The 27,784-nt window shown below is 38.2% G+C and overlaps 2 protein-coding genes across 4 annotated transcripts in view; both read left to right on the top strand.

The window, feature by feature from the left end:
* The window catches only part of LOC142345741 (phosphoinositide 3-kinase regulatory subunit 4-like), a 428,489-nt gene that overhangs the window by 383,864 nt on the left and 16,841 nt on the right, over positions 1-27,784 (top strand). For all 3 annotated transcript variants that reach the window (XM_075398038.1, XM_075398039.1, XM_075398040.1), the window contains 2 exons: positions 7,662-7,806; positions 8,175-8,445. In XM_075398038.1, the coding sequence (XP_075254153.1) occupies positions 7,662-7,806; positions 8,175-8,445 (416 nt within the window). The remainder of the gene's footprint in view (positions 1-7,661; positions 7,807-8,174; positions 8,446-27,784) is intronic.
* On the top strand, positions 13,103-27,349 carry LOC142345900 (uncharacterized). The gene is made up of 3 exons (XM_075398347.1): positions 13,103-13,521; positions 22,001-22,822; positions 26,918-27,349. The coding sequence occupies exons 1-3, from the start codon at positions 13,261-13,263 to the stop codon at positions 27,215-27,217; spliced, it is 1,383 nt and encodes a 460-aa protein (XP_075254462.1). The 5' UTR covers positions 13,103-13,260; the 3' UTR covers positions 27,218-27,349.

Raw genomic sequence — 27,784 nt, 5'->3', positions numbered from 1 at the left:
GGCGGTCCTTTGACCCCGCACCGCACTTCACACCCCCCGCTGCTCTCACCCCACTGCCCATCAATTAAGCTAAAGCTAACCTCCCTGAACCGTAGCTTACTACGGACGAAGCCAACTGCTTGCGATTCGTCTGACAGCAATTTGCTTGACGTTAGTCGCTTATGTTTGAAAAGCTTTACAGGTCTAGTTAACATTTAGTTACCTTGAACCTGCATTCATTCAGTCAATAAAAAGCAGTTATTCTAACACTGAAAATTATCAAAGAGGTTTTTAATCACCGCACAGCGGCGTTCTTTTAGCTTTATTTATTTCGTCGTCATGCTTTTTGTTACGACCATTTGACGTCACAACCACTTCAAATCTGCTTTTTGTTCATTCGTTCATGCAATTTGAACTGAAGTTCGTGCGTGGCGTCATTGTTCGCTCTTAGTGGAGTGAGTTTTTTTGTTCATTTGCGTTATTAAATTTTTGGTCACACGTGACTTAACTCACTCTCAAAAATGACTTCCTGATTTTAAAAACAACTTTTTTTTAATTCAGAGATAAGGTCAAGTGAAAGCGTGTCACTGTAAATGACGGTTATTTGAGAGCAACTAATAGAGGCAGCAAAAACTTATACAGATTTGTAATCAATATATAACATCTCAGCCTTCAATCAGAAGACTATTTTTTTGGTATGTCTTTTTTTACTCTTTTTAATAGGCGCCCTCATCTTCTCAGCCGGCTATTATAGCGCTCCTATTTTTTACAATTCAAAGAATTTGAATTGTATTGGGGCGCTGTCTTTTTTTTTAAGATCTGTTCACACATTTTCATGATTTTTGAAGTCAAACTGGAGTAGTGATTTTGGTCACGCCGAAACAGGAAATGGAGCGAAAAAGCGAGTGGTTTTGCGGCGTGAAATTTGTCGCTCTAAATTTAAAGTAGAGTGAGAAAACGGTGTTTGAACAAAAATTCGCTTTCTCGCTAGTGGTTTTTTGTTCACATGCGGCAATTTCACTTTGATTTTTACTGTTTTTTCAGTTTTTTGGATCGGATTTTTTTCTTTAATGGTTTTTCCAATCCATTCATAGTCCGTTTTAGGTCTAGTTTTTTTAGTTAATGAAAATTCTTTGAATTGTACGTCAGGACTTGTCCTGCTATGTTTTTTTACTTCGTCGAATAAAAAAATGTTTCGCTTTACCTCATTTTGCCGCTTTTTCAACATTTTGCGTGATATCTTTTTGACTTCTCTAGGCTAGTTTCTCTCTTCTCTCATTCTGCTAAAAGTGATTTTGAACATCAGTTGCTCAGCAAAGCAATTCAAAATGAACAGAGTCAGTATAAAAAATTGAAGTCAGAAGTAGAAACGGGATAAACCCATAAAGCCCAATTTTAGATGCTCGCTATTTGAACGTCGTTCCTATAAGTCTTAGTTACGATCTCTAATGCTTAGTGGTATTGATATTAGCCCCTGTAGCATCTCTCTAAGAAACAGAAGTATGTTCAACTACGAAATGCCATCAAAATAAATCGGACTTAAAAATGTTTTTGTACAAAAATCTTTTTTTTTCAATATCTTCTGTTCTTCCAATCCCAATCATGCTTATTGGAATCAACGGCGGCTATTTTCCGGCAATCTGCCGGGTATGTTTGAGACTGCAGATCTACGAAGCTCTTGAGGCTATTTTCTGAGTCTGGAAGCTGTTTTTATTTGATGGTTAAATGAAGGCCTCTAATTTTGGGAAAAAGGAAGAATTCTGTAGATTCTAGCGCTTGGAAACAGATTGTACGAGTTTTCATCACAAAATGTCATAACATCAATCGCTCTCAAATGTAGTTGGTAGCAATTATTTTAGTACTGTGGTTTTTGCGATCCTTTGCTTGACCGATTTTTCGTCTGACACTTTAACTTCGATTTATGCGATTTTTCGCTTGATCGATTTTTTTTTGGCCCATTTATTTGAGTTTTCGTCCATAAACAGGTAGCACTCGGAGGGAATTTAGTTCGCTTAGAGCCTTTCAGCTCACTAGCCTTCAATATGCGATTCACCGAAACTGTTTTGAGGAGAAAATTTTAAGGTGTGAAGGGCGGTTCTTAGTCTTAAATGTTTGACCCCCCTCAGTGACCCCGTCCACACTCCTCCAACCCGGTGATTTGGACCCCCTCTCGTCAAGCTCTCCCACAACTCTAACCCGATCACTTGTTTTGGGATTAAAAACCCAACCTGAAAAGTAAAAGCTTTTTGTGATTTTTCGAAGATCGGGTCAGTAATGGCAGACGGGGGACAGAACAAATTTAAGCGAGAAATTTAAGAAAATTAAGCGAGAAATTCAGCGAGAAAATAAGCGAGAAACAAATTTAAGAAAAATATAATGCACAATGTTGAAGCTCTTCTTTTTCAGCTGTATATTGAGTTGTCAGAGAATTTAACAAAACAGAACAGGCAAATTGGGAAAATTTTCAGAACTAAGGCTGAAGGAAACTGTTTCAGGAAGATTATTTTCAATAACACTTGTGATACAAAGGAGATTATCCTATTTTCTCAACCGGAAATTTTTTTGTTTTGAGCAACTTACAACCGGAAACACGCAAACAATTGATGTTGCAATTGAGGTATTTTTTCCGGAAAAGTACGGAATATTTTAAATCTTACGATTTTACTATGCGCTAAACATTAGAGCATTAGTTTCCCGTGCTATCAATTGTGAGCAGAACGATGAACAATCTATATAAAACTCTGGTCGTCTTCGTCACATAACGTATCTCGAGCATCAATCGACTGTCGCTGAAACCTATTTTTATGAAATGAACAAAAATTGATTTTTTGGGAGAAGCAAATGGAAAAGCTAATGATGGATTTCGGAAAATTTGATCGCTTTTCCTATTGATTATTTTTTGCCCGCTATATTTTGCACGCTAGAATAAAAGTCAATTACGGATATGCAAAAAAATGAAAGGAAGCAACAAAGCCGGTTTTGAAAGGAAAAAATTGTGACCTTTAATACAAGAGCGTCATGGATAATTTCAACTAATTGTCCACCTATTTATCTATAGTGATGTGAACTTTGTAATGATTCTTCGTAAGGTCATTCAGCAAAAACTGAAAAGTAAATGAGCTAATGTTCTTGCTGTAGTGTAAGAATTGAGAAAGGGCAAAACAAAAAAAGAACATTGTTAGTTTCCTCTGGTACACATAAGAATAAAAAGCAAATGGTAAAAGAGGCAATGTAAAGTTAAGAATATAACATTGTAAAATTAAAAAATCATTAAATTACTTAACTAAAATGTGACATTAAGTTAGTAAAAAATGGCCTAAAATGCGATTATAAAATGTTCTCACAATTTTATATGTACATCATGAAGATTTTTAAAAAATTAAAATCTAATGCTCTCAATGTCATCTTTCATATCAGTTACTTTTGGGTCCTTCAAAAATTCTTTCCAAAAATATTCTTTCAGTTCTTTCTTTAAGGAAGCTTTCGATGTTTTCAGTCTAATATTAGAAGGCAGACTATTATAAATTGGAATGGCTTGTGCAATAAAGGAATCAGTTAAAAACCTATCGTTCTTTCTTATATCGAACGTTATTTTTTTTTACCTGTCATGTTGTTTTATTCTCATGGTAGAGAGAGGTTCACTTTTATATGCTGGAAGATCATTGCTGAGTCAGCGAAAAAATTTTTTTGAGCAATGATATTTCAAGAGAAAAGAGACTGGTAATATTTTGTTGCGAAGTTTGAGATCTGTCGACCGATCGTATTTTCTCCTATTAAAAATGGTTTTTATTCCCCAATTCAATCGTTTTTCTAAAGTTGTGAGTAATGACTGCAACCCTATCAAAATTAAAGCGGAATAATGTAGATGACATTACTATTGCATTAAGCAATAAGATTTTTGTTTTCTCAGGTAAACTTTTACTTAGTGTGTTCAAAACTTTTATTCCACAAGCCATTCTCTGAAGAACCTTTTCACTTTTCCATCAAATTTTAGTTTGCTATCAATAATTACGCCGAGATACTTCACACTATTTGATTCTGCTATTTTTTCGTTGTCGATATTCAGAACAGTATTTGCTAACCTCTTCCTGGTGCTGAACACAATATATTCTGCTTCTTGTTTGTTCACCACTAACTGGGACTTTGCAAAAAATCGATAATTTTTGAGATGTTATGTTCAAGTTTTGTTTTTGACGATATTTCAGCAGTGTCGGATGTAAAAAGAAAAGTGTAGTCTGCATACTGGACGACCGTGCAATCCTTTTCTACAATCTTTGCGAAATCGTTGACGTAAATGTTAAATTATAGAGGTCCTAAAATAGTACCTTGTGGAAATCCTATTTTCTTCAAATTTATCCAATCTGATTCAATTCCATTTAGGACAACTCTTTGAGATCTTTCACTCAAATAATTCTCTATTAAATTGGTAGCATGTTCGTCAAAACCTATATTCTCAAGTATCCGTAACAGTATTTTGTGGTTTATAGAATCAAAAGCCTTTGAAAGATCTAAAAACGCACCTGTAACATTTTTTCTCTTGTTGAGTTCTAATCGTATTTGTTTGGTCGATTTCAGGATAGCATCAATGGTTGAAATTTGTTTTCTATAACAAAATTGACTAATAGACAATAATTGCTCACTTTCTAGGAAACTTGTGATCTGTGAACTGAACGCTTCTTCAAAAATTTTTGACAAAGCACAAGTGACAGAAATAGGTCTATAATTGAGTGGTTCTTCGGGATTTCCTTTTTTGAAGAGTTACACAAGCTTTTTTAAGATCTTCTGGAAATTTTCTCTCTGTAATGAACTGATTAATGAGATAACATAGTGGCTCTGCTAGCGCTGCTTTAGCATCTTTTTTTGCCCAAGCTGGTATTTTTGAAGGACCGAGTGGTTTATTTGTATTCAATGAAACCATGACCACATTTGTTTCCTTGGTTGTTATTTATCGGATGTTGTTTGTTTGTTGCAAGCCAATGAACTCTCCTAGAGTAGAAAATCTGTATTTTAGAAGATTTGCATTTTCCGTAGGCTTTATTATTTTATTACCAAAACTGTTTAGTAAAGATTGAATTCTTGTTTGAGTCTTTTCTATATTAAGAAGATCTTGGATTAACTTCCATCTGGCTTTTTCTCTGTTTAACTCCATAAAACTTGAGAGGTTGTTTTTCTTTTTGACGAATTAAATCGTTTTTAGATTCGTCATTGCTAATTCTGGAAAACTGTTTTTTGTTTTCTCACATAGCCATTTTTCTTGAAGCAAAAACTTTGGTTTGTCCTTTCTAATATAACAGGATTTAATTGGAGCTTATAGTGCTAATGCTCTTTCAATAATTCTTTGAAATTCTAAAAACATCATACCTCTCGTGACTGCACCGTAAAAGTGTCTCCAGTCTGAATTTTCAATAAAATTTTGGAACCCTATGGCTGAATAGTTTTTTTTGTCAAAAAAATTTTTCTTTGTTGTTTTTGATTTTAGCATCACAGATTTAAGAACTGTGATTGTTGCAAAATGATCAGTTTTTAAAATTGTATCTGCTACTATGCCTGTTTCGTAATCGTCTGTTATGATGTAATCGATAAGAGTTGAAGAAGAGTTAGTCTTGTAGCTGTATCAATATTCGATGGTTTAAGATCATATGGAGGAATTACATATTGTAGCATACTTCTGTCGCGTTTTGCAAAATAGTTTAAGTTGTAGTCTCCAGCAAGTATGACAGATTTTCCTTCAGCCATAGCAAGATCAATTCCCAGGACCAGTTTTTCCAAAAACGTCCTAACAAGTTTTTTCGGGACAGTTTGATAAATTTAGTAAGCATTTTTTTCGTATGCTCAACTCAAACCACAAACTTTCAAAATCTGTATCCGGAAAGAAGTTGAGATCATCGCGGAGACGAGGTTTTAAAAAATTTGGAATGTACTTTATAGTACCACCACCTTTTGTTTTTGTTGTTTGGATGCGATCTTTTCGAAAACAGTCAAAGTTTTGCTTATCTACATGCCAAAACTCTTCCGGATGATTTTGTGACAACCATGTTTCACTAAACGCATATATGCAGTTGTCGCCAATGCCTTGAATGAGTTCCTTCAACAGCAGATGTTGTCCTGCTGAACTTCTGGCGTTTTGATGTAGAAATTTAATTCTGGAATCAAATATTTCTAACTCTTTCATCATAAGTGCATATGGCAAAATTGGTCCCGGGCTTATTTCGATATCGCCACTTTTTATTTGAAGGTACCATATAACATCCAAGAAAAAAGAAAGGTTGAATTTGGATGTTAAGGCATTTTGTTTGCTGTTACAGCTTCCTTTGAATGAAGGTATTCGAGATGCATAAGGAAAACTGCAAAAAATTTTTTCTGTAATACTATCTGAGGACATGAGTAGTATGCATAGTATAGCTATGAGTCGAATACCTGCCATTTTAAGCAAAGTCTGATAATATAGCATTACACGTTGCAAAACAGCTTGAAATTAAGAGAAACTGCAACTAAAATCCATTTGTATAACGATATGTTTGCCTTCATGGTTTGTAAGTGCTAGCCCTACTCACATATGCATTTTGAGAATATTGCAATGATTGTAAACGAACAAGATTACAAGAGGTTAAAAGAAAATGACTTAAAACTGCATTTTTAATGAACGTATTTCCCTGCTGAAAATTAAAATGTATATCATCGTAAAAGAGAGCGTTGTAATTTGCCATTTGACTCAACATGTTGCAGACAGGAAGTATTTTGATATTTTCAGTGTTTTCTTGTGTAATATACTCGCACAGTTTTTCATTGAATTCTTAAATTTTGTTGTTTGTCTTTTCGTTTTTCGGCAATTTTTTTAAGGGAGGCACTTCCATCAATACCAGTGTTTCGGGGCTGAACTTTTCCTTTATTGCAGAGACAAGATCTTTATAATCTGAGAATATGTTTTCTAAATGATCACTTTTTTGTTTTAGAATAGCATTGGTCCCATCCTGTAAAATAACTGTTTTCATCTTTTGATTGCAACCGTGTAATAATTGCAGTTTTTCCTTTTTCGTCGAGCCTGGGTACGCATGTATACTGCAGTCTTGAGGAAATGTCCGATCTCTTCCCAGGTGTTTGATGATACTACTACCAATTAAAAAATTTTCTGTTTTCTCGATCTTTAATGTTTCAAACATTCGAATAAAAACTTCATTTTTCGCACTCGTGTTAATTGTTGGTGTTATTATAGATAAAAGTAGTTGTTACCTGTGCCGATTTTTTAAGGAATTCACTCACGGTTAGCACATGCTCGGCGATGAGACTGTCCTTCTCTTCTAAGTTTTGATAAAGTTGGCAATAAATTTTATAAAGATCCACTTTTGAATAAGTATTAAACTTCTCTGCAGTCATCATCATGATTGGAATATATTACAGGAAAATATTTACAGGAATGATTTACAATTCTTGATATTTACAATTAGAACTTTGTTGCAGAATCTGTTGCTTAAAAAGAACTATTGTGCTAAAGTTTAAAACTAGCAATGCATAAGAAAGGGCTTCAAACGTTTAAAAATTGAAGGTCAAGAAGCAACTGTACAGAATTAAATTCTTTCCGAATTTCCCTATTTTGAGATATTTACCGATTTTTTATGGCGATCACAAAGCAAAAATGGAATAAAAACATAGACAAGTGTTGTGAGCGCGCCTCCTTGTTTAAGGTTCTACACACAGCCGCATGATGGACTGATCTCTGCTATGGTTGTGGCTGACAATGGGCTGTGTGTGGTGCTCGGCACCTCCCTGGGAAAATTTTCCGTTTGGGATCTCCGTTTGCTCATGCCAGTCAAGACATTCGCACCTCATGTTAGTGTATTACTTCTGATATTCGTGAATAGGAGCAGTAGTTTCATATTCTAGATAATGCATTTGACGCAAACTCTATGGTCAAACTTTATGATTAATTATTTATTGTATAGTGGGAATGTTTGCTTCAAGTAATTACATACATCTTTGCTGTTTAGTTGGATGTATGAATTCAAAATTCTTTTCCTTCTCAGCTTTAGATCTATATCTGTCTCCGTTAAATGTAGATAGAATGCCTTCTAACTAAAATAAGGGCTGCTAATCAAAAGATTCAGGCATACGAAAACAATTTTGTTAATTCTGAAAATGACAATGATATTTCCATCAAGTTTACACCCTTTCCTTGTCATATGTAAAGACTGTTTTAGACTTCACTTTCCATGAGTAAATTTAAAGTACCCGCAGTTCATAGACTGAAGCGACATCCCTTCGATAGTGAAGCAGTTATAGCATCCATGCGAGGCCACAACGAATTGGCTGTTTGGAAACTAGAATCGGGATCCAGGAGTAAAGTTTTCTGGAGCAGTTCTGCCTCCCCGTTGGATTACCAAAGTGGGCAAGTGTCAGGAGGTACCAATAATTACGCGATGGGTTTCTACGCTGTGGGGAACTCTGAGGCCGATTTTCAAATCATATCAGGTTTGTCGATAACGCTTATTGATATAGTTATTGGATGTTTAGGAGTTTACTCAGCAATTGTTGTTGTTGCTCGTTATTGAAACTATGTTTGCCTCCACTTTTTAATTTGATCGACTGTCGGAACTGCTAGAGCTTTCTTTGTTTGAGGGTTTGTTTGATTTCTGTAGATTGCTAGTTTACATTTAAAGGAAAATTTTTTAGTCGCGAAGGGCAATAGAGCCAAACACTTCTTGTTGACTTTGTTTGTTATCATTTCATGTTCTTTCCGAATTTCCCTATTTTGAGATATACACAGATTTTTTTGTAACAGTGCCATAAGGTTTTAGATGAGAACCAAGTCGTTTATAAGTTTGATTTTTAACAATTATCTCTCAAAGCTCAACGTTTTGTGAACAACTTGTTTTCTCAGTGGATAGATCTTTTGAAAGCAAATTTGTGAAGCAAAAAAAACAAGTGGCACCGTACTTGTCTGCGAGAAAAACACGGTAAACGGGCAATTTTGAGAGGTTAACCCCTCAACGAATAGCTAGAATCATTCTTTTCAAAGGGAGAGACAGCTAAATCCACAATCCTATAGATTAAACGCGTGAGCTCTAAATTGAGACAAAATTTTTGCATGTTTAAGGGGCCTCTCGAAGCAAATGTTTAAGAGCCGCATTGAGCAGCATGGTTAAGCTGACATATCGAGAGAGGTCAATGACCTAAAAGGCTCAAAGTAGATGGGTGAGAACCGAACATGGGAAAAAAGACTGTTAGTCAGGTGCAGTTACCACGAGGCTAAGAGGGCTTGAAAGTATGCTCGCCCAGAGGGAGGATTGACTGTCCTGGGTACTACGTGTTGTTGAGTTCCCAATTTGAGTTTGAAGTTTTTTTTGAAATGCTCCCAATTTGAGTTTGAAGTTCTTTTTGTAAACGTGTGTGTTTCTGCAAAGTTTTAGCAGTACAGATTCTGCGCTTTTCTAGAACACTTTTAGCTTCCAACTAAGTTTTTTCACGCTTTACTTTTTGATTTTTGCGTTATCTCAAATGCTCTCAATCTGAAATATGTTTATTGATAAAAATAAAAGTGATTGTGAGAAAGCTTTGATTTAGTATTTATAGCCCAGTTGTTAAGATGGAGGCCTGCTATTATGAGGGTCGAGGGTTCGAACGCGTGTCGGGTACCTTCCTTTAAAAGTTTTTAATCAACACCATGCCGCCCGGCTTTCGAGAGCAATTCCTGCGATGCGAGTTAGTTTGTTCCCCTGTGTGTGTGTGTGTGTGTGTGTGTGTGTGTGTGTGTGTGTGTGTGTGTGTGTGTGTTGGTTTGGGGGATGAAAACAGGCAATTGTTTTCTCTTTGTGGCAATTCTTCTTTCCATTCGCTTGGTCTTTTCTTTGTTTTTCTTATTTAAAATCTTTGAACGATGTTTTTTTGTAAAATCCACTGGGATTTTGACGAAGTATTTTTGCCCCCGAGCGAATTTTAGAGCAATCATTTTTCCTACATTTTCTTTTTTTCTTTCTTTCTTTCTCTCTCTCTCTCTCTCTCTGTTTCTGTCTGCCTCTCGCTCTGTGTGTGTGTGTGTGTGTGTGTGTGTGTGTGTGTGTGTGTGTGTGTGTGTGTGTGTGTGTTTGCGTGTTTCGTTCTCTTCCCTCCGCACCGTTTCTCTCTATATATATATATATATCTCTTTCTCATCTTTCCTTCTTTCCGTTACTCTCTTTCTCTCCTCATTTCCCTTTGTTTACATTTTTCTCAAATTTAATTATCAAGAAAACCAGTGGAGCAAATAGTCACCCCATGAAATGGGAGGCCAAAACAGAAAACACCAAGAGCTTCAAACAGACTGAAATGGAAAAATCAAACAGCTTTCTCTGTCCTCCATAGGATAACCACAGGTTGAGTTTTTTATAGCTTTTGATTTGCAATTCTATTACCATTATCCATAAAATTGCTATGAGACTAAGTTTTGAGCAGTTTTAGTCGTATTTTTTAATCTTCCTCTATTATATTAAATATCAGTCACAATTGAGCACAATCTTTTATATTGCTTCTATCGTAACATGTTCTAGTGGTCATCAAAGCGTTTTGAGACGTACTTTGCCATCTTATTTAAGATCCTAATATGCACATTTTGGCGCTCATTAAGTATGGGGTATAGCTAAAACAAGCGAGTCACAAACGCCAGTGTCCAGAAATTTACTGTAGAAAGAGCAAAGAACAAGTGCAATACGCATAGTTAGCGTGAGTGATGAGAACTATGGCTGTTAAACGAGGAGTATGGGTTCGAGCCCGAGTCTGAGCGAAACAGAAACTTTAACTTCTTTTAAAACTCTCTAACAAGGAAATCATTTACACGCATAAGATGTTTTGTTTTTGCGGGCCTGCTAGTAGCAACTAATTAACATCATTTTGGTGCACCAATTATGACAAAATTGGAAAAGTTTTTGCTCTTTGCAAAAAAAAAACAATCCTGAAGCTGTGATGGCACTTTTTTTCGAGCCATAGACTGTTAGAATAGAGGCAGAACGGAGGTAGTAAAAGTCGGCTAGCTTATCCCACTGTTTTGACATTTTCCTGCCAAAACTTTTATTGATCGTTTTTCAAAAATAACTTAAAACCCAACGGTCGAGGAACTGTTCTCATTTCTAATGTATTTTAAGAATGCATTTAGAGAAATGTGGGGTTGCCGTATTGTTATAAAAGATAGTACCAAAAAAAGCAATTTAAAAACAAGAAAATATTAAATTTTGTCTTTTTAAAAAATTCAAGAACTGCATAAATTGATATTAACGGACGGTTATATTATTACAAATGTCGGACGGTTATATAAATTAAAATGCAATTAATTTCACGGACGGTTGTTTTATGAGCATGAAATAATATTTAACGATTATTATCTAAAATTAACTGTTGCTAAAATTAATTTTGCTTAACTTGCGAAAATATAACTTTTGCTAAATTTGTTATGGTTTTCCCTTGCGTTCTCGCATAGTGATCAATACTCTTCATTGTTTTTCTTTTAACGTTTCTTGGGTAGAAAAAGCCACAAATTCAATTGCTGATACTTTTGATAAAATTTTCATTCTTAAATTTTCAAGACAACCGTTCCCTATAGTGGGCACGGGAAAATGCACAAGTCAAAAATGCATAAGTTGTTGCAGAGAAATTGGTCAGCAGTTGACTCTCAGTGAATCCAGCTATGTTTGATTATCTCAACTATGGTTGACTTTTGATAACTTCATTAGCCAGTGTTGAGATTTATCAGGGATTTAATATCTTGGACTATACATCCATATATTCCGAACAGACTAGTTCCGAATATATGGAATCGGAGATAATATACATCTATCTCGATATATTTAGCCCTGCTGTGATTAGACATGACCGTTAAACGTTTGTTAGGAATGTTTGTACGCAGCTGTTTAAAGGGATGTGTTCTATTTTTAATACTTATCTTGGCTATCGTACAATATAGACGCAGTTGTGAAACGTTAGAACTGAATGAACACCGGTCCAAACGCTTGCGTGACTTCCCGGTGGCATTTCAATTAGCAAGGCATGCTCCATTGGGTCTGACAACATCAGCCCAGCAGCACTTGAAAGAGGGAAGAGAGATAAGATTTGAAAGGTAACGAGGGACGGACCACTGCTGAGCCATAAAGTCAATGTAGCGTGTTATGGTAGGCTGTAATCTTTTGAGGCCAACCTCAGACCATTATACGGCATCCCTGATCCTCTTTGAGGCCGCTTTTTAAAGCCAATCAGGTGACATTAACTGCGAAATGGAATAATGCTCGTCATCTCAAATATCGCGCAGATGAATGGCACCAGTTGTGACTAGACTGCCCTTAGAGTTTGGTCATAGTAGCGTGGCAATATTGGGACTGATTTATGGGTATCATAAAGAGCAACAAAGCCAGCTATAAAAGCAAGCCGTTTTGGACAAAAATAACAACAAATATTAGACCCATTACGCAAATGCACAGCTGCATCTGAGATCTTGTTACTTTTGATAGCTCAATTGTGAACAGTCCCATTTTGTTTTGTGACACTTGTGATTATTAGTCAAAAAGCTTCAAATTGCAGCCATCCTTTGAAGGATTTCAAAATTTCAGCCTTTGTTCATGTTGTTTACACCTGTATAGTTAGAATAATCTTTGCACGTCACATAGAGACTTCAAAGAAACGTCGAGAGCCTGATTGACGGATCGCATAGAGACGAGGATGATGCAAAGATCTATCAGATTTACCACCTTTTGGCCTCGAGTAAAACAGCAGAGTCTAAGACATCACATCTGAACTAATCACTTTTTACTGATTGGTTCATATAGCGTCAGGAGCTCCTGTTCGTGGTCGAGAACTTCGTATAGACCAATTTAGCAATTTATATTCACCTAGAAAGTCCTCATAGTGCTCTTTTTGTATCAATTTTTATCTGAAACCGGCGTTCCAATCATTTTACCTTGTCAAATAGAGAACGGGAATTGCGGAGCGTACACTCGCAATATCTCATTTGTTCAATTCATTGTTCAATTGTAGTTATTGTCCAATTCGTTTTCCATTTTGAACGAATTCAATCCGGACTATTTTTTTTATTTGACGAAATTTTTACTACATTAAACTGCTTATTTGATATACAAATTTTGCCATAGTCGATGTTTGATTGGACTAATCCGTCAACAATTCAATTGTGGAAATGTTTCGTGTAAAAATGTTTTTGCAAGAAAAAAGTTACGCTTTGGTAGTTTGTGATATGCAAAGATTTTCTAATCAATTCTCACTGATTTGAGTTGCTTTGAATTATGTGGGAATGAGCGATGCTTTCACTAAATGGACTGCTCTAACTTGAGGATAACTAACGCGAACTCTAGTTCGGCTGCTGCCGCTGCTTCCTCATCTACATCAACTGGACGTAGGAAGAGTATGGGAGGAGGTGGTGGTGGTGGGAACAACGTGGGGGGCGTAGTGTTGCCCAAAGTTATTCCTGACAAACACTCCAAACAGCGCAAGTCCAACTGGGAAGTTGTGGACAAACTAGCCACAGGGATGTCTTTTAGTACCATTTGTTCCAATGAACTGTTTCTGAATCCGGTTCAAATGTATGAGATTTAGGATGTGGATTTTAAACTCTGAATTATGCATCTGTGTGTATGTTAGCGAAGGTATGTTAGCATGCATTGATTGGGGAAAAAGGCTTGTATAAATATTTTCTGGGATTCTAATGCTTTTCAATTGCTCTCAAACAAAGTTTGCAGCAATTATATTAGTCCTGTGGTCTTTTTTGTGTGATTTTCCGCTTGTAAAGTTGGGAGGGTTTTCAGTTATTGATGTGCGGTGTTCCGCCTTCAGTTAATTTTGAATGTGTAGTGTTGGCGGTGTTGTGGCCGGACGTCAGAGAAGCAAACTAATCAGCTTGCTTCACTGACGCCAGTGTTGGTGGTGTTTCAAAAAGGACCCTTGAGTTATAGTTACTTTGGCACGATATGCCTGGGCTACCCTTTGCCCACTGTTGTTCCTTGTCAACAGTTAAAACTTTCGTGAGATTTGCTTCACAAATCTTCTTTTGCTACCGTGAAAAAGTCATCCATTTCCTAACCATTGAATTACATCTATATAATCAACATTATGACTTGGTGTTCAAAGTTACAGTTTTTAGCACGTGCCTCTCCTGGTACACTGGGCCCCCATTTTTGGGCACCAAAAATCAGAAAGTTTGTGGTCGAACTGTTGTTGTTGTTGAAGTCTGTTTGAAGTTGCTCTTTGTCGTCTCGTCGTGTTCTCTTTTGCTCTGTTGTGTCTTTTTTGTAGCTGAACTGTATTTCTTACTTCATCTGCTGATGATTATGTTGAAATGTTGTATTGAGTTGTGTCCTCAATAAAACGCTGATCTTGAAGTTATGGACTCGTCCATATCTACAAGTATGTCTGTCCTGACTTTGATAATGTCTGCTGTTGATGAATGTGTTGACTGCTGTTCAAAAAATGATGATGCTGCTTTTGCTGAAGTAATTCTTGCTGAAGTGTTTGTTGTTGCAGTGAAATTCCTGCTGATGTCTTCCGTCGGTGTTGTCTGTAGATTGTTGCTGTGTACTGGTTGTCAACGTGCTGCTTGTAGTGTTATATGAAAATGGTATGCTGGAAAGTTGAATTGCTTTTTGTGCTGATTGCGTTTAACTGTGTACATTTGTAGTTGTTTTGAATCGACTTTTGTATTGGCTGATTGGCGATTGTCAAATACTGAACATTTTCTGGATATGTTGTTGTTGCTGGTCTGCTCCTTGAAAATTGAGAAAGTGATGCTCCCCGTGTTCCCTACCTACCTAAACCTACCACTACCTTGTACCTATTGCCTACGTTTACCTGTTTTTCCCCAATTGGAGTTTGTCGGAATACCAAATGTTTTGTAATAATTTTTACCGCTGATGTCTGGTTTTACCTAAGCTGTTTAGTGTCATATAACTATTCAACATACTTTTATCCTGTCGGTTCAACTCTCTGCTGTTTTGCAATAAGCTAATTAATTGTGCATTTGAATTCCAAAACCTACCTAATGTCTATCCAGATTTTGTCTTCCTGTTAAACCTACCTACCTAAATTTTCCTAGTTCGAAAGTATTTTCTAATGTACTCTAAGTTTTGCTAGTTTGAGTATCCTGCGAGTTACTTATTGAAATCCCTAATTGTACCTGAACGAAACCTAAAAATCCCTTTGAATTGCTAACTCATTGAATTGAACTTTAAACATTTCATCTTTCACTTTACTCTAATCCCAAAACTGATATCAAGTTTGCTTCAGATTGTGCTTAAATTATTGTTCTCCATTTACTATTGATAACCTTTATGTTGATTTGTCGCTGATTAAACTAAGTTTAATAGCTGGTTTAACAAAATCCCCTTTTGTTGTTTTAACCAGGCAAGACCTTACCACATTATCCTTACCTTTATTTACCTTTTGTACCCTACCTACCGGCCAAATACCCCTGGGTGTGTTGTTTTCTAGTATCCATACCATGTCCCCTACTTCTATCCCGTCTACTGTTGAATGCCATTTTCGACATTGTCTGAGTGTTGGCAGATATTCTTTTAAAAGACGTGTCCAAAACTCGTTCATAATACTGTTGACGTTGTTCCATAGTTTTCCTGTTCCTCTGTCGTTGCTGCTAATTGTAGTATCTGAAGGCAGTCCTGTTGTCATTCCTGTCAAAAAATGTCCTGGTGTCAGGCTTTCCACATCGCGTATGTCACTGCTGACTGACGTTAGAGGTCTGCTGTTGAGTAGAGCTTCGACTTGGCAAATAAGGGTTGAGAAACTGTCTTCCTGGAGTTTCCTAGATCCGGCGATATTGAAGAAGAGTCGTTTGCTCATCCCAATGAGGCGTTCCCATGTTCCACCAAAATGTGGAGCTCCTGGTGGAATAAATTTCCATGCAATCTTTTTTGATTCCGCATATTTCTGTATCTCTGTAGTTGTGAAGCTGCTTTCTTCGAAGGTCTTTGCTGTACTGGTGAAATATAAAGCATTGTCACTGTGAATTCTTTCCGGTAGTCCTCGTCGGCTGAAGAATCGTTGAAATGCCATTATGCATGATTCTTTTTGCAAGTTCCTGGTCACTTCGATATGAACGGCTCGTATCGTCAGACAGGTGAATAAGCAACAGTATACTTTCATGGCTGTGTTGATCTGGCTGTAGATTTCGAATGGCCCAAAAAAGTCTACTCCGGTTTCCTTGAAGGCTACAGGTTTGACTGAGAATCGGTAGCTCGGAAGATCTGACATCTGAGGCTGGCTGTTGAGTTGTCTCTGTCGTCTGCATTCGTAGCATCTGTTCGAGATCTTCTTCATTACTGTTTTGCATTGAAGAACCCAAAAGTTCAACTGAATGATGTGTGTTTGCTGTTCAACTCCAACATGACCATTGATGTTGTGTTGCAGTTCCAGAAAAAGACGAATAATCCTGTTCCTACCGTCTAAGATTATTGGCTTCTTTGTTGCTGTTGAAACTGGTGCGTTGGCCAGTCTGCTATTTGATCGAAGGATACCATCTTCGTCTATTGAAGGTGTCAACTGAATCAATCTACTCCGTTTTTGAGTTGACTTGTTGTGTGCTAGTTGATTTATTTCCTCGTCGAATGATTGTTGCTGAGATAGACGGAAAAGAAAGTTCTCTGCATCTATGATCTGCTGGTCCCGTGTTCTCGTTTTGTTTCGGAGGTTTTTCATTTTGATGATGACGGCTCTTAGTTTCAACCACTGGCTAAACCTGTTGGCATCAATTAGGTCTTTGTCAATTGGCTGTCGTCGTGTTCCCTGAGGCTTCTGGTCTGCGCTGTTCAAGAAAACAGTTTCGTGTTGTTGTTCGTCTGTCGTCGACATTTCGCTAGAAGATAGAAGAAACTGTGGTCCCTGTAACCAAAGAGATTTTTCTGTCATTTCTGTTGCTGTTAGTCCCCTCGTTCCTTGATCTGCTGGGTTGTCCTTGGTGTTGACGTAGTTCCACTGATTGGTGTTTGTGAGATCCCTTATTTCGGCAATTCGGTTTCCGATGTACATCTTGTGTTTCAATTTGAAGTTCTTTATCCAACTGAGAACGGTCGTGCTGTCACTCCACATAAAGATTTTGTCAAACTTGAAATCCATTTCATCCTCAATTATTTTCTTCAATCTTGCCACGTAAAGTGCTGCTTGCAGTTCTAGTCTGGGAATTGTTGTTTGACGTAAGGGTGCCACTCTTGTTTTTCCCATGAGAAAACGAGTTGTGGTTTCTTGGTTCCCGGTTGTCTTGATGTATGCTACTGCTGCTGTTGCTTCCAATGATGCGTCGCAGAATACATAAAGTTCCACTGTGTCCCCAAGTCCTGTACCACCTACCAACCTGTTTACCCCTACCGTACCTAACAGTTCCGTTTCCTCTACCCAATCCTTGATGGCCTTTCCATTGTCTCCACTGATGGCTTTGTCCCATTCGCATCCATGTTTCCACAGTTCTTGCAGTAGAATCTTTGCTCGGATGAGGAATGGAGATATTATTCCCAAAGGATCGTAGAAACTTGACACGAAAGAGAGAAACTTGCGCTGGGTCCAAGTTTTCCTGTCCAGGCTCCTTCTGTCTTTCGCTTTGAACATGATTTTGTCTTCGTCTAAGCTCCAGTAAACTCCAAGTACTCTTTGATGAAAACCTTTACTGAAGAGCTCCTCCACTGGTTTGCATAGATCATCTTGCATCTGCTCACAAAACTCACGGCTGTTGTTGCACCATTTTGTCAGATTGAATTTACCATTCTTCAGAGTATCCTTGACATCCTTGGCTGTAGTGAAAGCTGTGATGGCGTCGCTGAAAGATGCAACCATGTCATCCATGTAGAATGTCCGCTGAATGATCTCTAGAGAATTTGGGTGATCTTCGATGTCGTCTTTGGCTGTCTGTTGCAAAACAAAATTTGCGCAAGCTGGTGAGTCTCTGGCTCCAAAGATGTGTCTTTGGTATTCGTACACCTCTAATTTTGGGCTGTTGGGTTGTCTCCACATGAATCGTAGATAACGTCGGTCCTGTTGTCGTACTCCGATTTGCATAAACATTGCTTCGATGTCTCCCTGGATGGCGATGGCTCCCTGTCGGAATCGTAGCAAAATTCCAAGCATGTTCCCGAGGAGGTCAGGTCCAGCTAAGAGTTTGTCATTGAGGCTTGTTCCGCTTTGTGGTGCTTTGGCATTGCAGATTCTTCGTATTTTGTCGGGTTTGTTTGGGCTGACAAGACCATAGTGTGGAATGTACCATCCTGTATCTTTCTGTCTATGGAAAGGTACTTTTGCAATGTAGCCTTTTTCCAGGTCTGCTTGAATGCCCTCATTGTATTTCTTGTACTGTTCAGGTCTTTTCTGTAGTCTGTTGACAAGATGATTCAGATGTGTCAAGGCTTGTGATCGGTTGTCTGGTAAACTGCTGTCGTCTTTCCAGAGAAGTCCCGTTTCATAACGTCCATCTGCTTGTTTCACGCATGTTGTGTTGAGTATCTTGGTGGCCAACAAAACTTCGGGATCATTTGACTTGGTTTTGGATTCCAATGGAATTGTTTCTGCTTTCCACCAATGAGAAACTTCTTGGTTGAGGTCATTGTCTTGTTCGAGGCAATTTCTGCAAAACAAAGCAGTATGATGCATTGAATGTTGAGTTTTGCTGTCATCCAATACTGTATGGGGTCCAGAAATAGTCCAACCAAGTTTGAAAAGACTTGCGCTTGGTGCTGTCGATGGTCCTTGTTCCACTCTGACTGGTGAGATAAGGTTAATGTTGTCCTGTCCAATCAATACTGTGACTTCGAGATTATCCAGAGTTGGCATATTGACATGTCTAAGGTGGTCATACTTTCTGGCAATGTCTCCCGGGTGCTCCCTCAGCTTTGGCAAATTGATGTTTTCCACAACGTATATCTGTTTGAGGTTGTAGCGTTCCTCGTCTTCCAAATTCGAAATTTCTGTTGACGTTGTGTAACACGATTTTGTGTCTGTTCCGTTGGCTCCCTCCAAGACAAGTTGTTGACGTGTTTCTTTCTGAAGGCGTAGTTCGTGGGCTGTCTTCGAGAGAAGTATTGTCAAGCTGCTTCCTGGGTCGATGAAGGCGTATGTTCGAACTTTGTTCTCTTTGTTGTGTAAAATAACTGGCATGACATAGAGAAGATTCGTTGTTTTTGTTGCTGCTGTCGTGTCCTTTGTTGTGGCTGTATCTTTGTTGTTGATGACTGCAAATGAGTTACCATTTCCTCTTGAGTTGCTCAATTGAGAGTTTGTTTGAACAATTGATGTCATTGTTCGTCCGTATCTACTGTTGGCACCGTGTAACATAGTGTTGTGTCGCTGTCCGCATCCTTGCTCCCTGCAATTAGAGGTTGAGGGACAGTTGTTGGCTCGATGATTTGCTCCCAAACAGTTTCTGCAAAGGTTCAACTGATAAACCGTTTGTAGTCTTTCGTCTGCTGTCTTTGCTTTAAACGTTGGGCAATGGAATAACTGATGATTACCGTCGTTGAAGACACAAGGCAGAAGCTGGTTGTTGCTGTTGCTTCCCCTTGTTGCTTGAAGCATTTGTGTTGTGCTCCTCTGGTTGTACTGGTTCCTGTTGTTGCTAATGTTGTTTATGTTCTGTGTTGGTTGTTGTTGCTGCTGTTCTTCCCTGTTTGGATGAGTTGGTTGTTGATGAAATTGTCGGTTTCCAATTAAGTTGAATTTTCGTTGATGTGTATCACTGTTTGTGCTGAGACTAGTATTGCTTCGTCCTTGATGCGTTGAACGTTCATGTGCTTCTGCTATTTCTTTAATCCATTGGTTGAAGTCTGCAAGTGTGGGCTGCTGAATTCTTCGTCGTAAAACAAACTGATTCCATTTGAATTCTTCGCTGTAAGGTAGTTTGTCGGTTGCATGCTTCAAGATTGTCGTGCTGTTGAGATCGGCTTCGAAGTTGAGTTCTTGTAGTGTCCTTGTCATGGTGTTAATGAATGTGGAAAAATTTACAATTGTCCAAGGAAGAGATGTCGTTGGTGGCCTGTAGTTGATGAGTTTCCCCAACAAGTTGCTGACGATGACGTTTGGGTTCCCAAACCGCTGTTTCAACTCGTTTATTGCATCTTTGTACAGGTGTCCGTTGCAGGCAAATCCTTCAATTGCTGTTTTGGCTTTTCCAATCACAAGTCCCTGTAGATAGGCAATCTTCTGTTCATCACTGAGCTGAGTGTCTCCAATCATGAAACTGAAACGGCTGTACCAATCTGCCCATTTGCTCGGGTCACCGTTGAACTTCTGAAGATCCATCTTTGGAAGAGCTTCCACATAAGGCGTATAGAATGGAACTGGTTGTGATAACGTCGTTGACAATTGTTGTGGTTGTTCTGTTGGCTGATTGAATGTTTGTGTGTCCCCCATTCCAGTAACTCTGTTCTGCTGGTCGTTTAGGCTGCTTGTGTAAGCTAGTCTATCATACCAAAAGCTGTTGAGGTTGTCAGGTTGAGCGGAATTGCTAGTTTCTGGTCGTTCGTTGTGTAAACTTCTGTTAACGGATGTTTGCTGTTGTCCAATTGCTCTAGTGTTGATGTTGTTGTTGGTTGCTGAGTTATGCGCTGTCGAGTTTGCTGTTATTGTTGTCTCGTTGTTGTCTTGTGTGTTGTAGTTTGTTGTGGTGTTTTCTTGCGAAAGGTGATTCTGAATTTTAATTTTCATGTCGTCGATGTTGTTCCACGTGTCAGTGATTTTTCCGATGTACTCCTCGTGCTGATCTTCGTCAAGCTGTGAAATCAACTCGTAACTGGTTTCCTCGAACTCCGAAAATGTTTCCGCCGCCTTTTCATGAACATTCTTTGCTGCGTTTATGTTCCCACTGTCAATCAATTCGCTCATGGTTTGCAGGTTCTTCGCAATTTTCTCCCCCATCACCCTGATTTTTGCTTTTAAAACGGGTGGTTGCATGGTTCTGTTCGGCATTGCTGTCAGGAGGTTTGTATTCTGCTTTGTGTATTGTGTTGTTGAAATGTTGACTGTGTTGGGGGGTCTTTATTGTCCGGTGGGGGGATGGGTCTTGGTCTTTGGGGATGATTCGTGGTCTTTGTCTTTGCCTTTGCCCTTGCCTTTGCCTTGAGGTTGCGCGTTCGAGCTTGGTTCGGGGGGTCACCAGAAAAAACTGTGCGGTGTTCCGCCTTCAGTTAATTTTGAATGTGTAGTGTTGGCGGTGTTGTGGCCGGACGTCAGAGAAGCAAACTAATCAGCTTGCTTCACTGACGCCAGTGTTGGTGGTGTTTCAAAAAGGACCCTTGAGTTATAGTTACTTTGGCACGATATGCCTGGGCTACCCTTTGCCCACTGTTGTTCCTTGTCAACAGTTAAAACTTTCGTGAGATTTGCTTCACAAATCTTCTTTTGCTACCGTGAAAAAGTCATCCATTTCCTAACCATTGAATTACATCTATATAATCAACATTATGACTTGGTGTTCAAAGTTACAGTTTTTAGCACGTGCCTCTCCTGGTACAATTGAGACATAAAGGTATGGTGTGAAGGGTAGTTCTTGGAGTTTGAACCCCTCACCTCTTCTCCTGTGCACAACCCCCCCCCCCCCCGAGACCCCCACTCCCTTCCCCCCCCCCCCCAATACAAGCCCTAATGATAGCACATCCCTAAGCCCCAGCTGGCTACCTAAGCCAATCGCTAGCCGGCTAGCGATTGGCTTAGGTAGCCAGCTGGGGCTTAGGGGTGTGCTATCATTAGGGCTTGTATTGGGGGGGGGAGGAGGGGAGTAAGGGTCTCGGGGGAGGAGGGGGGGGGGGGTACGGGAGAAGAGGTGAGGGGTTCATTCAAACTCCAAGAGCAATTTGCCCGACTGGCTAGCCAATCGCTGAGAGCAAATTGCCCGACTTTAGTCGGTTATGTTGTCGGAGTCCGTTGTACGGCATTATGGTATGCGTCAAATTTGACCGTGTTCCGTTCTCAAAATTCCAAGTGACTTTGACCGCAGGTTTAAATTGGCACTTAAATTGTCATTGATTGTTAGGCTGTCTTTTGACATTATGGTAGGGTCGGCAATAGCTAGAAACAGTTGATTAAAACAGCCGCAAAAGAAATGACTACAAACCCCAATAAGCAACCTGAATTATGCAATTCTTTCATGAACCTGAGTCAGAATTTGGGTGAGAACAGACGCAGTTTCGACGCTCAAAGTGTTCGTCTACTCAGCCTCAAACACGACATGACCAAGAATTCCCCAAACTACATCTTCAACGCTAACAACCTTGTTACGTCATATATACGTCATCAGCCGGCTGGACCTCTTCAGCCAATAGGCAGCGCCATACGGCCGGCGCCTAATCATTTCAGTTTGTGCTCTTACCCTAACGCAGCTCTTAGCAGAAAGATCTCAGTTGAGAGCGCACCCGAAAACAATTGCCCGATAACGTATTCCTCAATTTTGTCCCAACGTGAGCAATGGGCTCAAAATTCCAGCTTTGAAGCAAAGAAAAACCAGCCAAAACGCCCGGAAGTTAATCCTAAAAAGATTAATTATCAACAGATTATGAGGGAGCAGAGAGAAAACCGTGCACGTACGAAACGTAAAACAATAGTTCGTTCTAAATGGAAAACGGCGTATGAGAAAATCGTACAGGACAGACGCGCGAGGCGTCAAAGGATCTACGAAATATTCGAGAAAGTGTGCCATGATTTGCTGAAAAAGTACTATATGCGGAAAGAGGGTAAAGTATCTGATCAATACGGAGCATTGGTCACTGAGATGAACAAAGTGCTTCACTCTGATTGGACTTCGAAGCAAAGGTCTGAGGTAAAGATGAGTAAAGTGTTTGACTCCATCGATCAGAAACACAAAAACATGCAAGCTGAGGAGATGATGAGGACTGTGGTGAGTAGTGTTATATTTTAGTCTCGTCCACTATTCCGTCTTGTTATATTAAGGTTTTGTTTTTAAAACAGCCAAATGAGTATTTTGAAGTTTAGGATAATACTGCTGCGTATTTTGTCGCACATTTTCAATTTCCTTAATCCATCTTGGCATCCGTCGAAAAACGGAATGGATACTATCATCACACAAGCGTTGTTTAATAGCACCCGTCACCATCTCAACTGCTGTTATTTAGGCGCTCTTTTTAAATTCACTTTACATTTTGATCACTTTCGTTTTAGATAAGTCACGGCTTTCACTCTCACTCTGTTTTAACTGAATGGGTTTTCAATTTTTCCTCGCATTGAAATACGCAATGTAGCGAATACGGTCAATGTCAAAAGAGAAAAATCAAAAGAAATGGGATACACCGATAAAGCCCGTCATTAAGTAAGTCATAGTGCATTAGGTAATCAATATTCGTTAGAGCAATTGTTAGCTTTAATAGCCTTCAGTTTAAAAGCTGAATTAATTATAACTTTAGAATCTAATTCAAACTGCACATCAAATTAGAACTCTTTTTCTGTTTCAATCCAATGTGCTTAAAGCGGGTCAAGAGCAGCTATTTTCCGGTAATTTGCCGTCTGTGCCTCTTAATTGCTCTGAAATAAAGCAATGATGTAAGTCCTGTTGGTCTTCCTTATTTTTGCCATTTTGCGTAATACCGACTTTTTGTCTGCTAGTTTTTGTCGTCTGAACATTTTACTTTTTGTCCTAAAAAGCTGGAACAACAGGTAATGGCCAGGAATTAGTCGTCGATTAGTTGTCTTAGAGTTTTTATAGTATCTAATGATATAAATCGCGGAAACTAGGGACATAAATCGTGGTGTGATGGGCCGTGTTTTTTTTGGTGGCTTAGACCCCCATTCCGCTTACCTCGCGCCACGCCCACCTCCTTATCCCCCTAACCGCACGCTCGACTAAACCAGCTGTCCACTATTGCAAGCGTAGAAAATTTGCGCCAGTGTGCACAACGAAACGATCTCCAAAATAAAACCAAACGCAATCGAACTACATTCTCAAAGAATAAATTAATCGATCGAAAAGGGTTTGGTTCTTGATCAAAAATTTTGCAAAAACGGCTTTCTGCGCTCCAATTTTTGGTCTCTCAACATTATCAATAGCTTTAACATCTTAGCATGATTTTGGTGTTATCCTGCCTACTATTTTCAATCTCATAATGCATTGTGATACTAACAGCAAAACCAAAAATAGCAAAAAGCCGGCAAATGCAGTTCAAGCAGGGGAACTTATGGGCCTTCTCGGTTTTTTACGACTCGAAGAGTTGATTTTCTTGAGTGTTTTTACCGGAAGTGCTATATGTTCAGGCGCCGTTATGACCTGGAGACGATATTGAGTAATATTGCCGTGTGAAGTAGTTTTGTTGAACGAGAGAAGTTTTTCATGCGTTCATGCGTTTTGATTACCGATAATCGTTTTTTTTGTTTTTCGAAGGGCGAATAATGTGACCGATGATTAGTGAATAAGGTAACCGTTTTTCAACAACCAGGCGTTGCCTTTTCAGTTTTTAAGATGAAGTGGTTTCTATATAAACTTTATGAAAATCATTTTTGGGGTTTTGTCCAATTTTTCTTGCTTTTGTTCTTTCGGTTTTTCGTTTGGTTTAATAGAGTGATCCTTTTTGTGCATCGTCAGAGCTTTAGTTTTCGTTTTGATCAGTAACAAAATTTTTTCAAATGGTCGATTTGAACAAAAAATAATGAAATCCTTGACAAATTATTTGATGGTTTTTTGATGTTCGGTTTTTCTTCTCATTGTTTTCTTTCTTTTTTGAGAGAGAAAGATAGCTGATTAAATTTATTTAACAACCAATTTTTAATTATGAAATCTGTTTCTTTTTGCTTTTACTTTTTTTTGCATTGCTCTCGAACCAATTTTGTATCAGTTATATCAGTCCTGTGGTCCTTCTTGTGAAATTTTTCGCTTGGCCGATTGTTCGACTGACCCACGGTTCAATTTGGTAATTACATGAATTATTGTTGATATATTCAAAACTGATTTTTTCGGTTGAAAATATCTTTACTTTTTTGATAAATGTGGGGCTGGTTGATTTTATGCTTTTTAGTTTTGTGTTTGCTGCTTTTCAGTTTTGTTTGCTGCGTCTTATTTTCAAACCAATTGGATTTATCGAAAAGGAGATAACTAGTTTCTCGTTAATTGCATAAGTGCTGTGATGTCAAAACCGAAAAAGTTTTTGAGCAACTATGGTTTTATTTTCGTTTTTTTAATTCAGTTCATTTTCTAAATTATCTCGAAACACTTTACTCTAACCAATGTTTTTTTTGAGTAGCGGAGTTAATATTTAATTTGGTTGTTTCGTGGGATTTTTAAGACCAGCCTGTTTTTCAGTGATATTTTAATAGTACAAAATTTGCAATTTCAAGATATCTGTTTAGTACTGGTAGTCATTTTTGGCTGTTTTCTGAATGGCACCGTAATTGTTTTTTGTGGCGTGCTTAAATGATGTTAAGGCTGAAAGTTTTCTGGTTTCGTCAATTGTTCAATTTTTAATATAGTATTTAAGTTAATTTTTGTTGAGACAAAGAATAATTTCTTCAAGACGATAAGGGTTCTGACTTCACGTTCGCCACGTTTTTGTTTTTTGGGAAGGCCGATGCTTGGAGTTGCTTTCGGCTATGTTTTTTATTTGTCCTCAAGAATTTCACAACCATATGACGTTACCACTTCAAATCTATTTTTTACTCATTCCTTCATGCATTTTCGACTCAATTGCTTGCGTGGCGTTATTTTTAACTCTTAGTGGTGCGAGTTTTTTGTCCATTCGCGTCATTGTATTTCTTGTCACACGTGGCTTACCTCACTCTCAAAAATGACTCTTCTGTTCTTTAATTCAACGAGATGTGGTTGTGGGATTCAAGATCAAGTGATTGTATGTCACGCTAATCGAAGGTTATTTAAGAGCGGCTGTTAGAAGCAGCAGTTTATATAAATTCTTTGTCAAAATTTAACATCTCAGTATTGAATATTTCGGAGACTGCAGATCTACGAAGCTTTTGGGATTTTTTCTGGCAATCTGAGAAGATAACAATAAAGAATGCGAATCGTCAAATCAAAAGGGAATATGGCGGTCAATCTAATGTATTTTTAATAGCCATGTCAGCAATTCCAGGCGGCTATTATTGCGCTTGAGTTTTTGTTTTCTGAACTGAACAGGGTGTATCTGAGTAGTGCCAAACATATATGCCCTAATTCTTAATTAGTAGAGTCTTGAGTTTTTGATTTCGAATAATAATTATAGAGTTTATGTGTCTCCTTATAGAGTTTATGTGTCTCATAAAATGACAGTCCGAATCTAACCCAAAAAGTCTAGTGGTCTATTAATGGACTGGTGGCCATAGCCACAAGCATCTATCACGGCTATTGTCCGGCAATATGACGGCTATGTTTCTATTTTGAAACAAAGCGGACTTCAATTGATTGAGCATCACGCAACATTGATTGAAACCAGAATTATCAAAATGCCATGAGAACTGTTTTTTTTTGTCTCAGAAGGTTCCTTGTATCAAAAGTGGTTGGTGGAGTGCAGTCTTGCAAATGTTCATGATTTTGGTGATCATGAGCGATAGACAAATGAAAATGTTGGTGTTGGTGGGGGTGGGGGGCAGAGTTTAAACACAATAACTTGATCAAAATGATTGGCCAACGATTGAAATGAGATGCAATTTTTCTTAAAATTGAAGCCGAAAATTTTAAGTTTTTGTGACTAGATTACGATTACTCCGCTTTTTTGGAACACAGATTTCTAAAATTTTCTGAAGTGAATACTTTATAAAATGCCAAAATATGGCCTTTTTTCTCTATTATTTGTACAAGTAATGGCTGGAAATTGAGAGTGACTTTCTTACAAAGCTAGTCACCTTAGTACAACAAGAACTAGCACAAAATTAATGTGCAGATAGCATTAGAGATATGAAATGAGGTTTTTGCTAAAGACAATGTTTTTTTAATTAAAAAAGAACAAATGACGCTCTTAATCACATGATTGATCTGACTTGCTTCATTGTTTCCGTGCAGAAAGAGATGGAAGATCGCGAAGCTGAGTTAGAAGCAGAAAGCAGGGCCGAGTTCCGACAGTTAGTCGACTCTAAGAAGAAAGACGACCCTCGTTACGTTGAAACGATGATTCACAGATATTTGAAGACGAGGAGAAGTTCGCCCAAAAAAAGCATCAGTGTCTCAATTCAGGAGAGAACTGAGAAGAATTTGAGGATTAACCAGAGGAGGAACTCTCTGAAGATTCCAACCGATCCAACCAAGCCGGAATTGGATACTGTCCAGGAGACTGTTCAACAGACTTCCAATTCTATTTCTTGACTTCGATAGAGAAATTTTGTCATAGAAGTGTGTACACAATTGTTGTTTTTAACAAAAATCAGTCTTTGATAACCATCTTTATTATTGTAGTTTTTCTTTATCTTTTCTTTCATTGGCAAAATTCATGCATGTTTTCGATGTTTCTAGATCCTCAGCTAACTTAAAGTAAAGATGAAAACGTTTTACCTTTAATTGCGCTGATCAATTTACCTTTAAATTTTGAAGGTCGTTGCAATTATTAATTGCTCTTGAACGTAGTTCATAGCAATTATTGTAAACGTGTGTGTCTTTTTACGACTCGAAGAGGAGTATTGAGATTCTACAGGTTTTTACGACTCGAAGAGGAGTATTTGAGATTCTACAGGTTTTTTATGACTCGAAGAGGAGTAATGAGATTCTACAGGTTTTTACGACTCGAAGAGGAGTATTGAGATTCTACAGGCTTTTACGACTCGAAGAGGAGTAATGAGATTCTACAGGTTTTTACGACTCGAAAAGGAGTAATGAGATTCTACAGGTTTTTTATGACTCGAAGAGGAGTAATGAGATTCTACAGGTTTTTACGAC

Source organism: Convolutriloba macropyga, chromosome 9 (genome assembly GCF_964194025.1).
Source record: "Convolutriloba macropyga chromosome 9, txConMacr16.3, whole genome shotgun sequence".
NCBI lineage: Eukaryota > Metazoa > Xenacoelomorpha > Acoela > Convolutidae > Convolutriloba > Convolutriloba macropyga.
This window is presented reverse-complemented; position numbering and strand designations above follow the sequence as displayed.

Bases quoted from the DNA above. Each gene is read 5' to 3' on its own strand.
- LOC142345900 (XM_075398347.1), top strand. From the start codon at position 13,261: ATGGACTGCTCTAACTTGAGGATAACTAACGCGAACTCTAGTTCGGCT. The intron at 13,522-22,000 runs GTTCAAATGTAT...GGCAATAGCTAG, and splicing joins ATGAACTGTTTCTGAATCCG to AAACAGTTGATTAAAACAGC. The intron at 22,823-26,917 runs GTGAGTAGTGTT...GTTTCCGTGCAG, and splicing joins AGGAGATGATGAGGACTGTG to AAAGAGATGGAAGATCGCGA.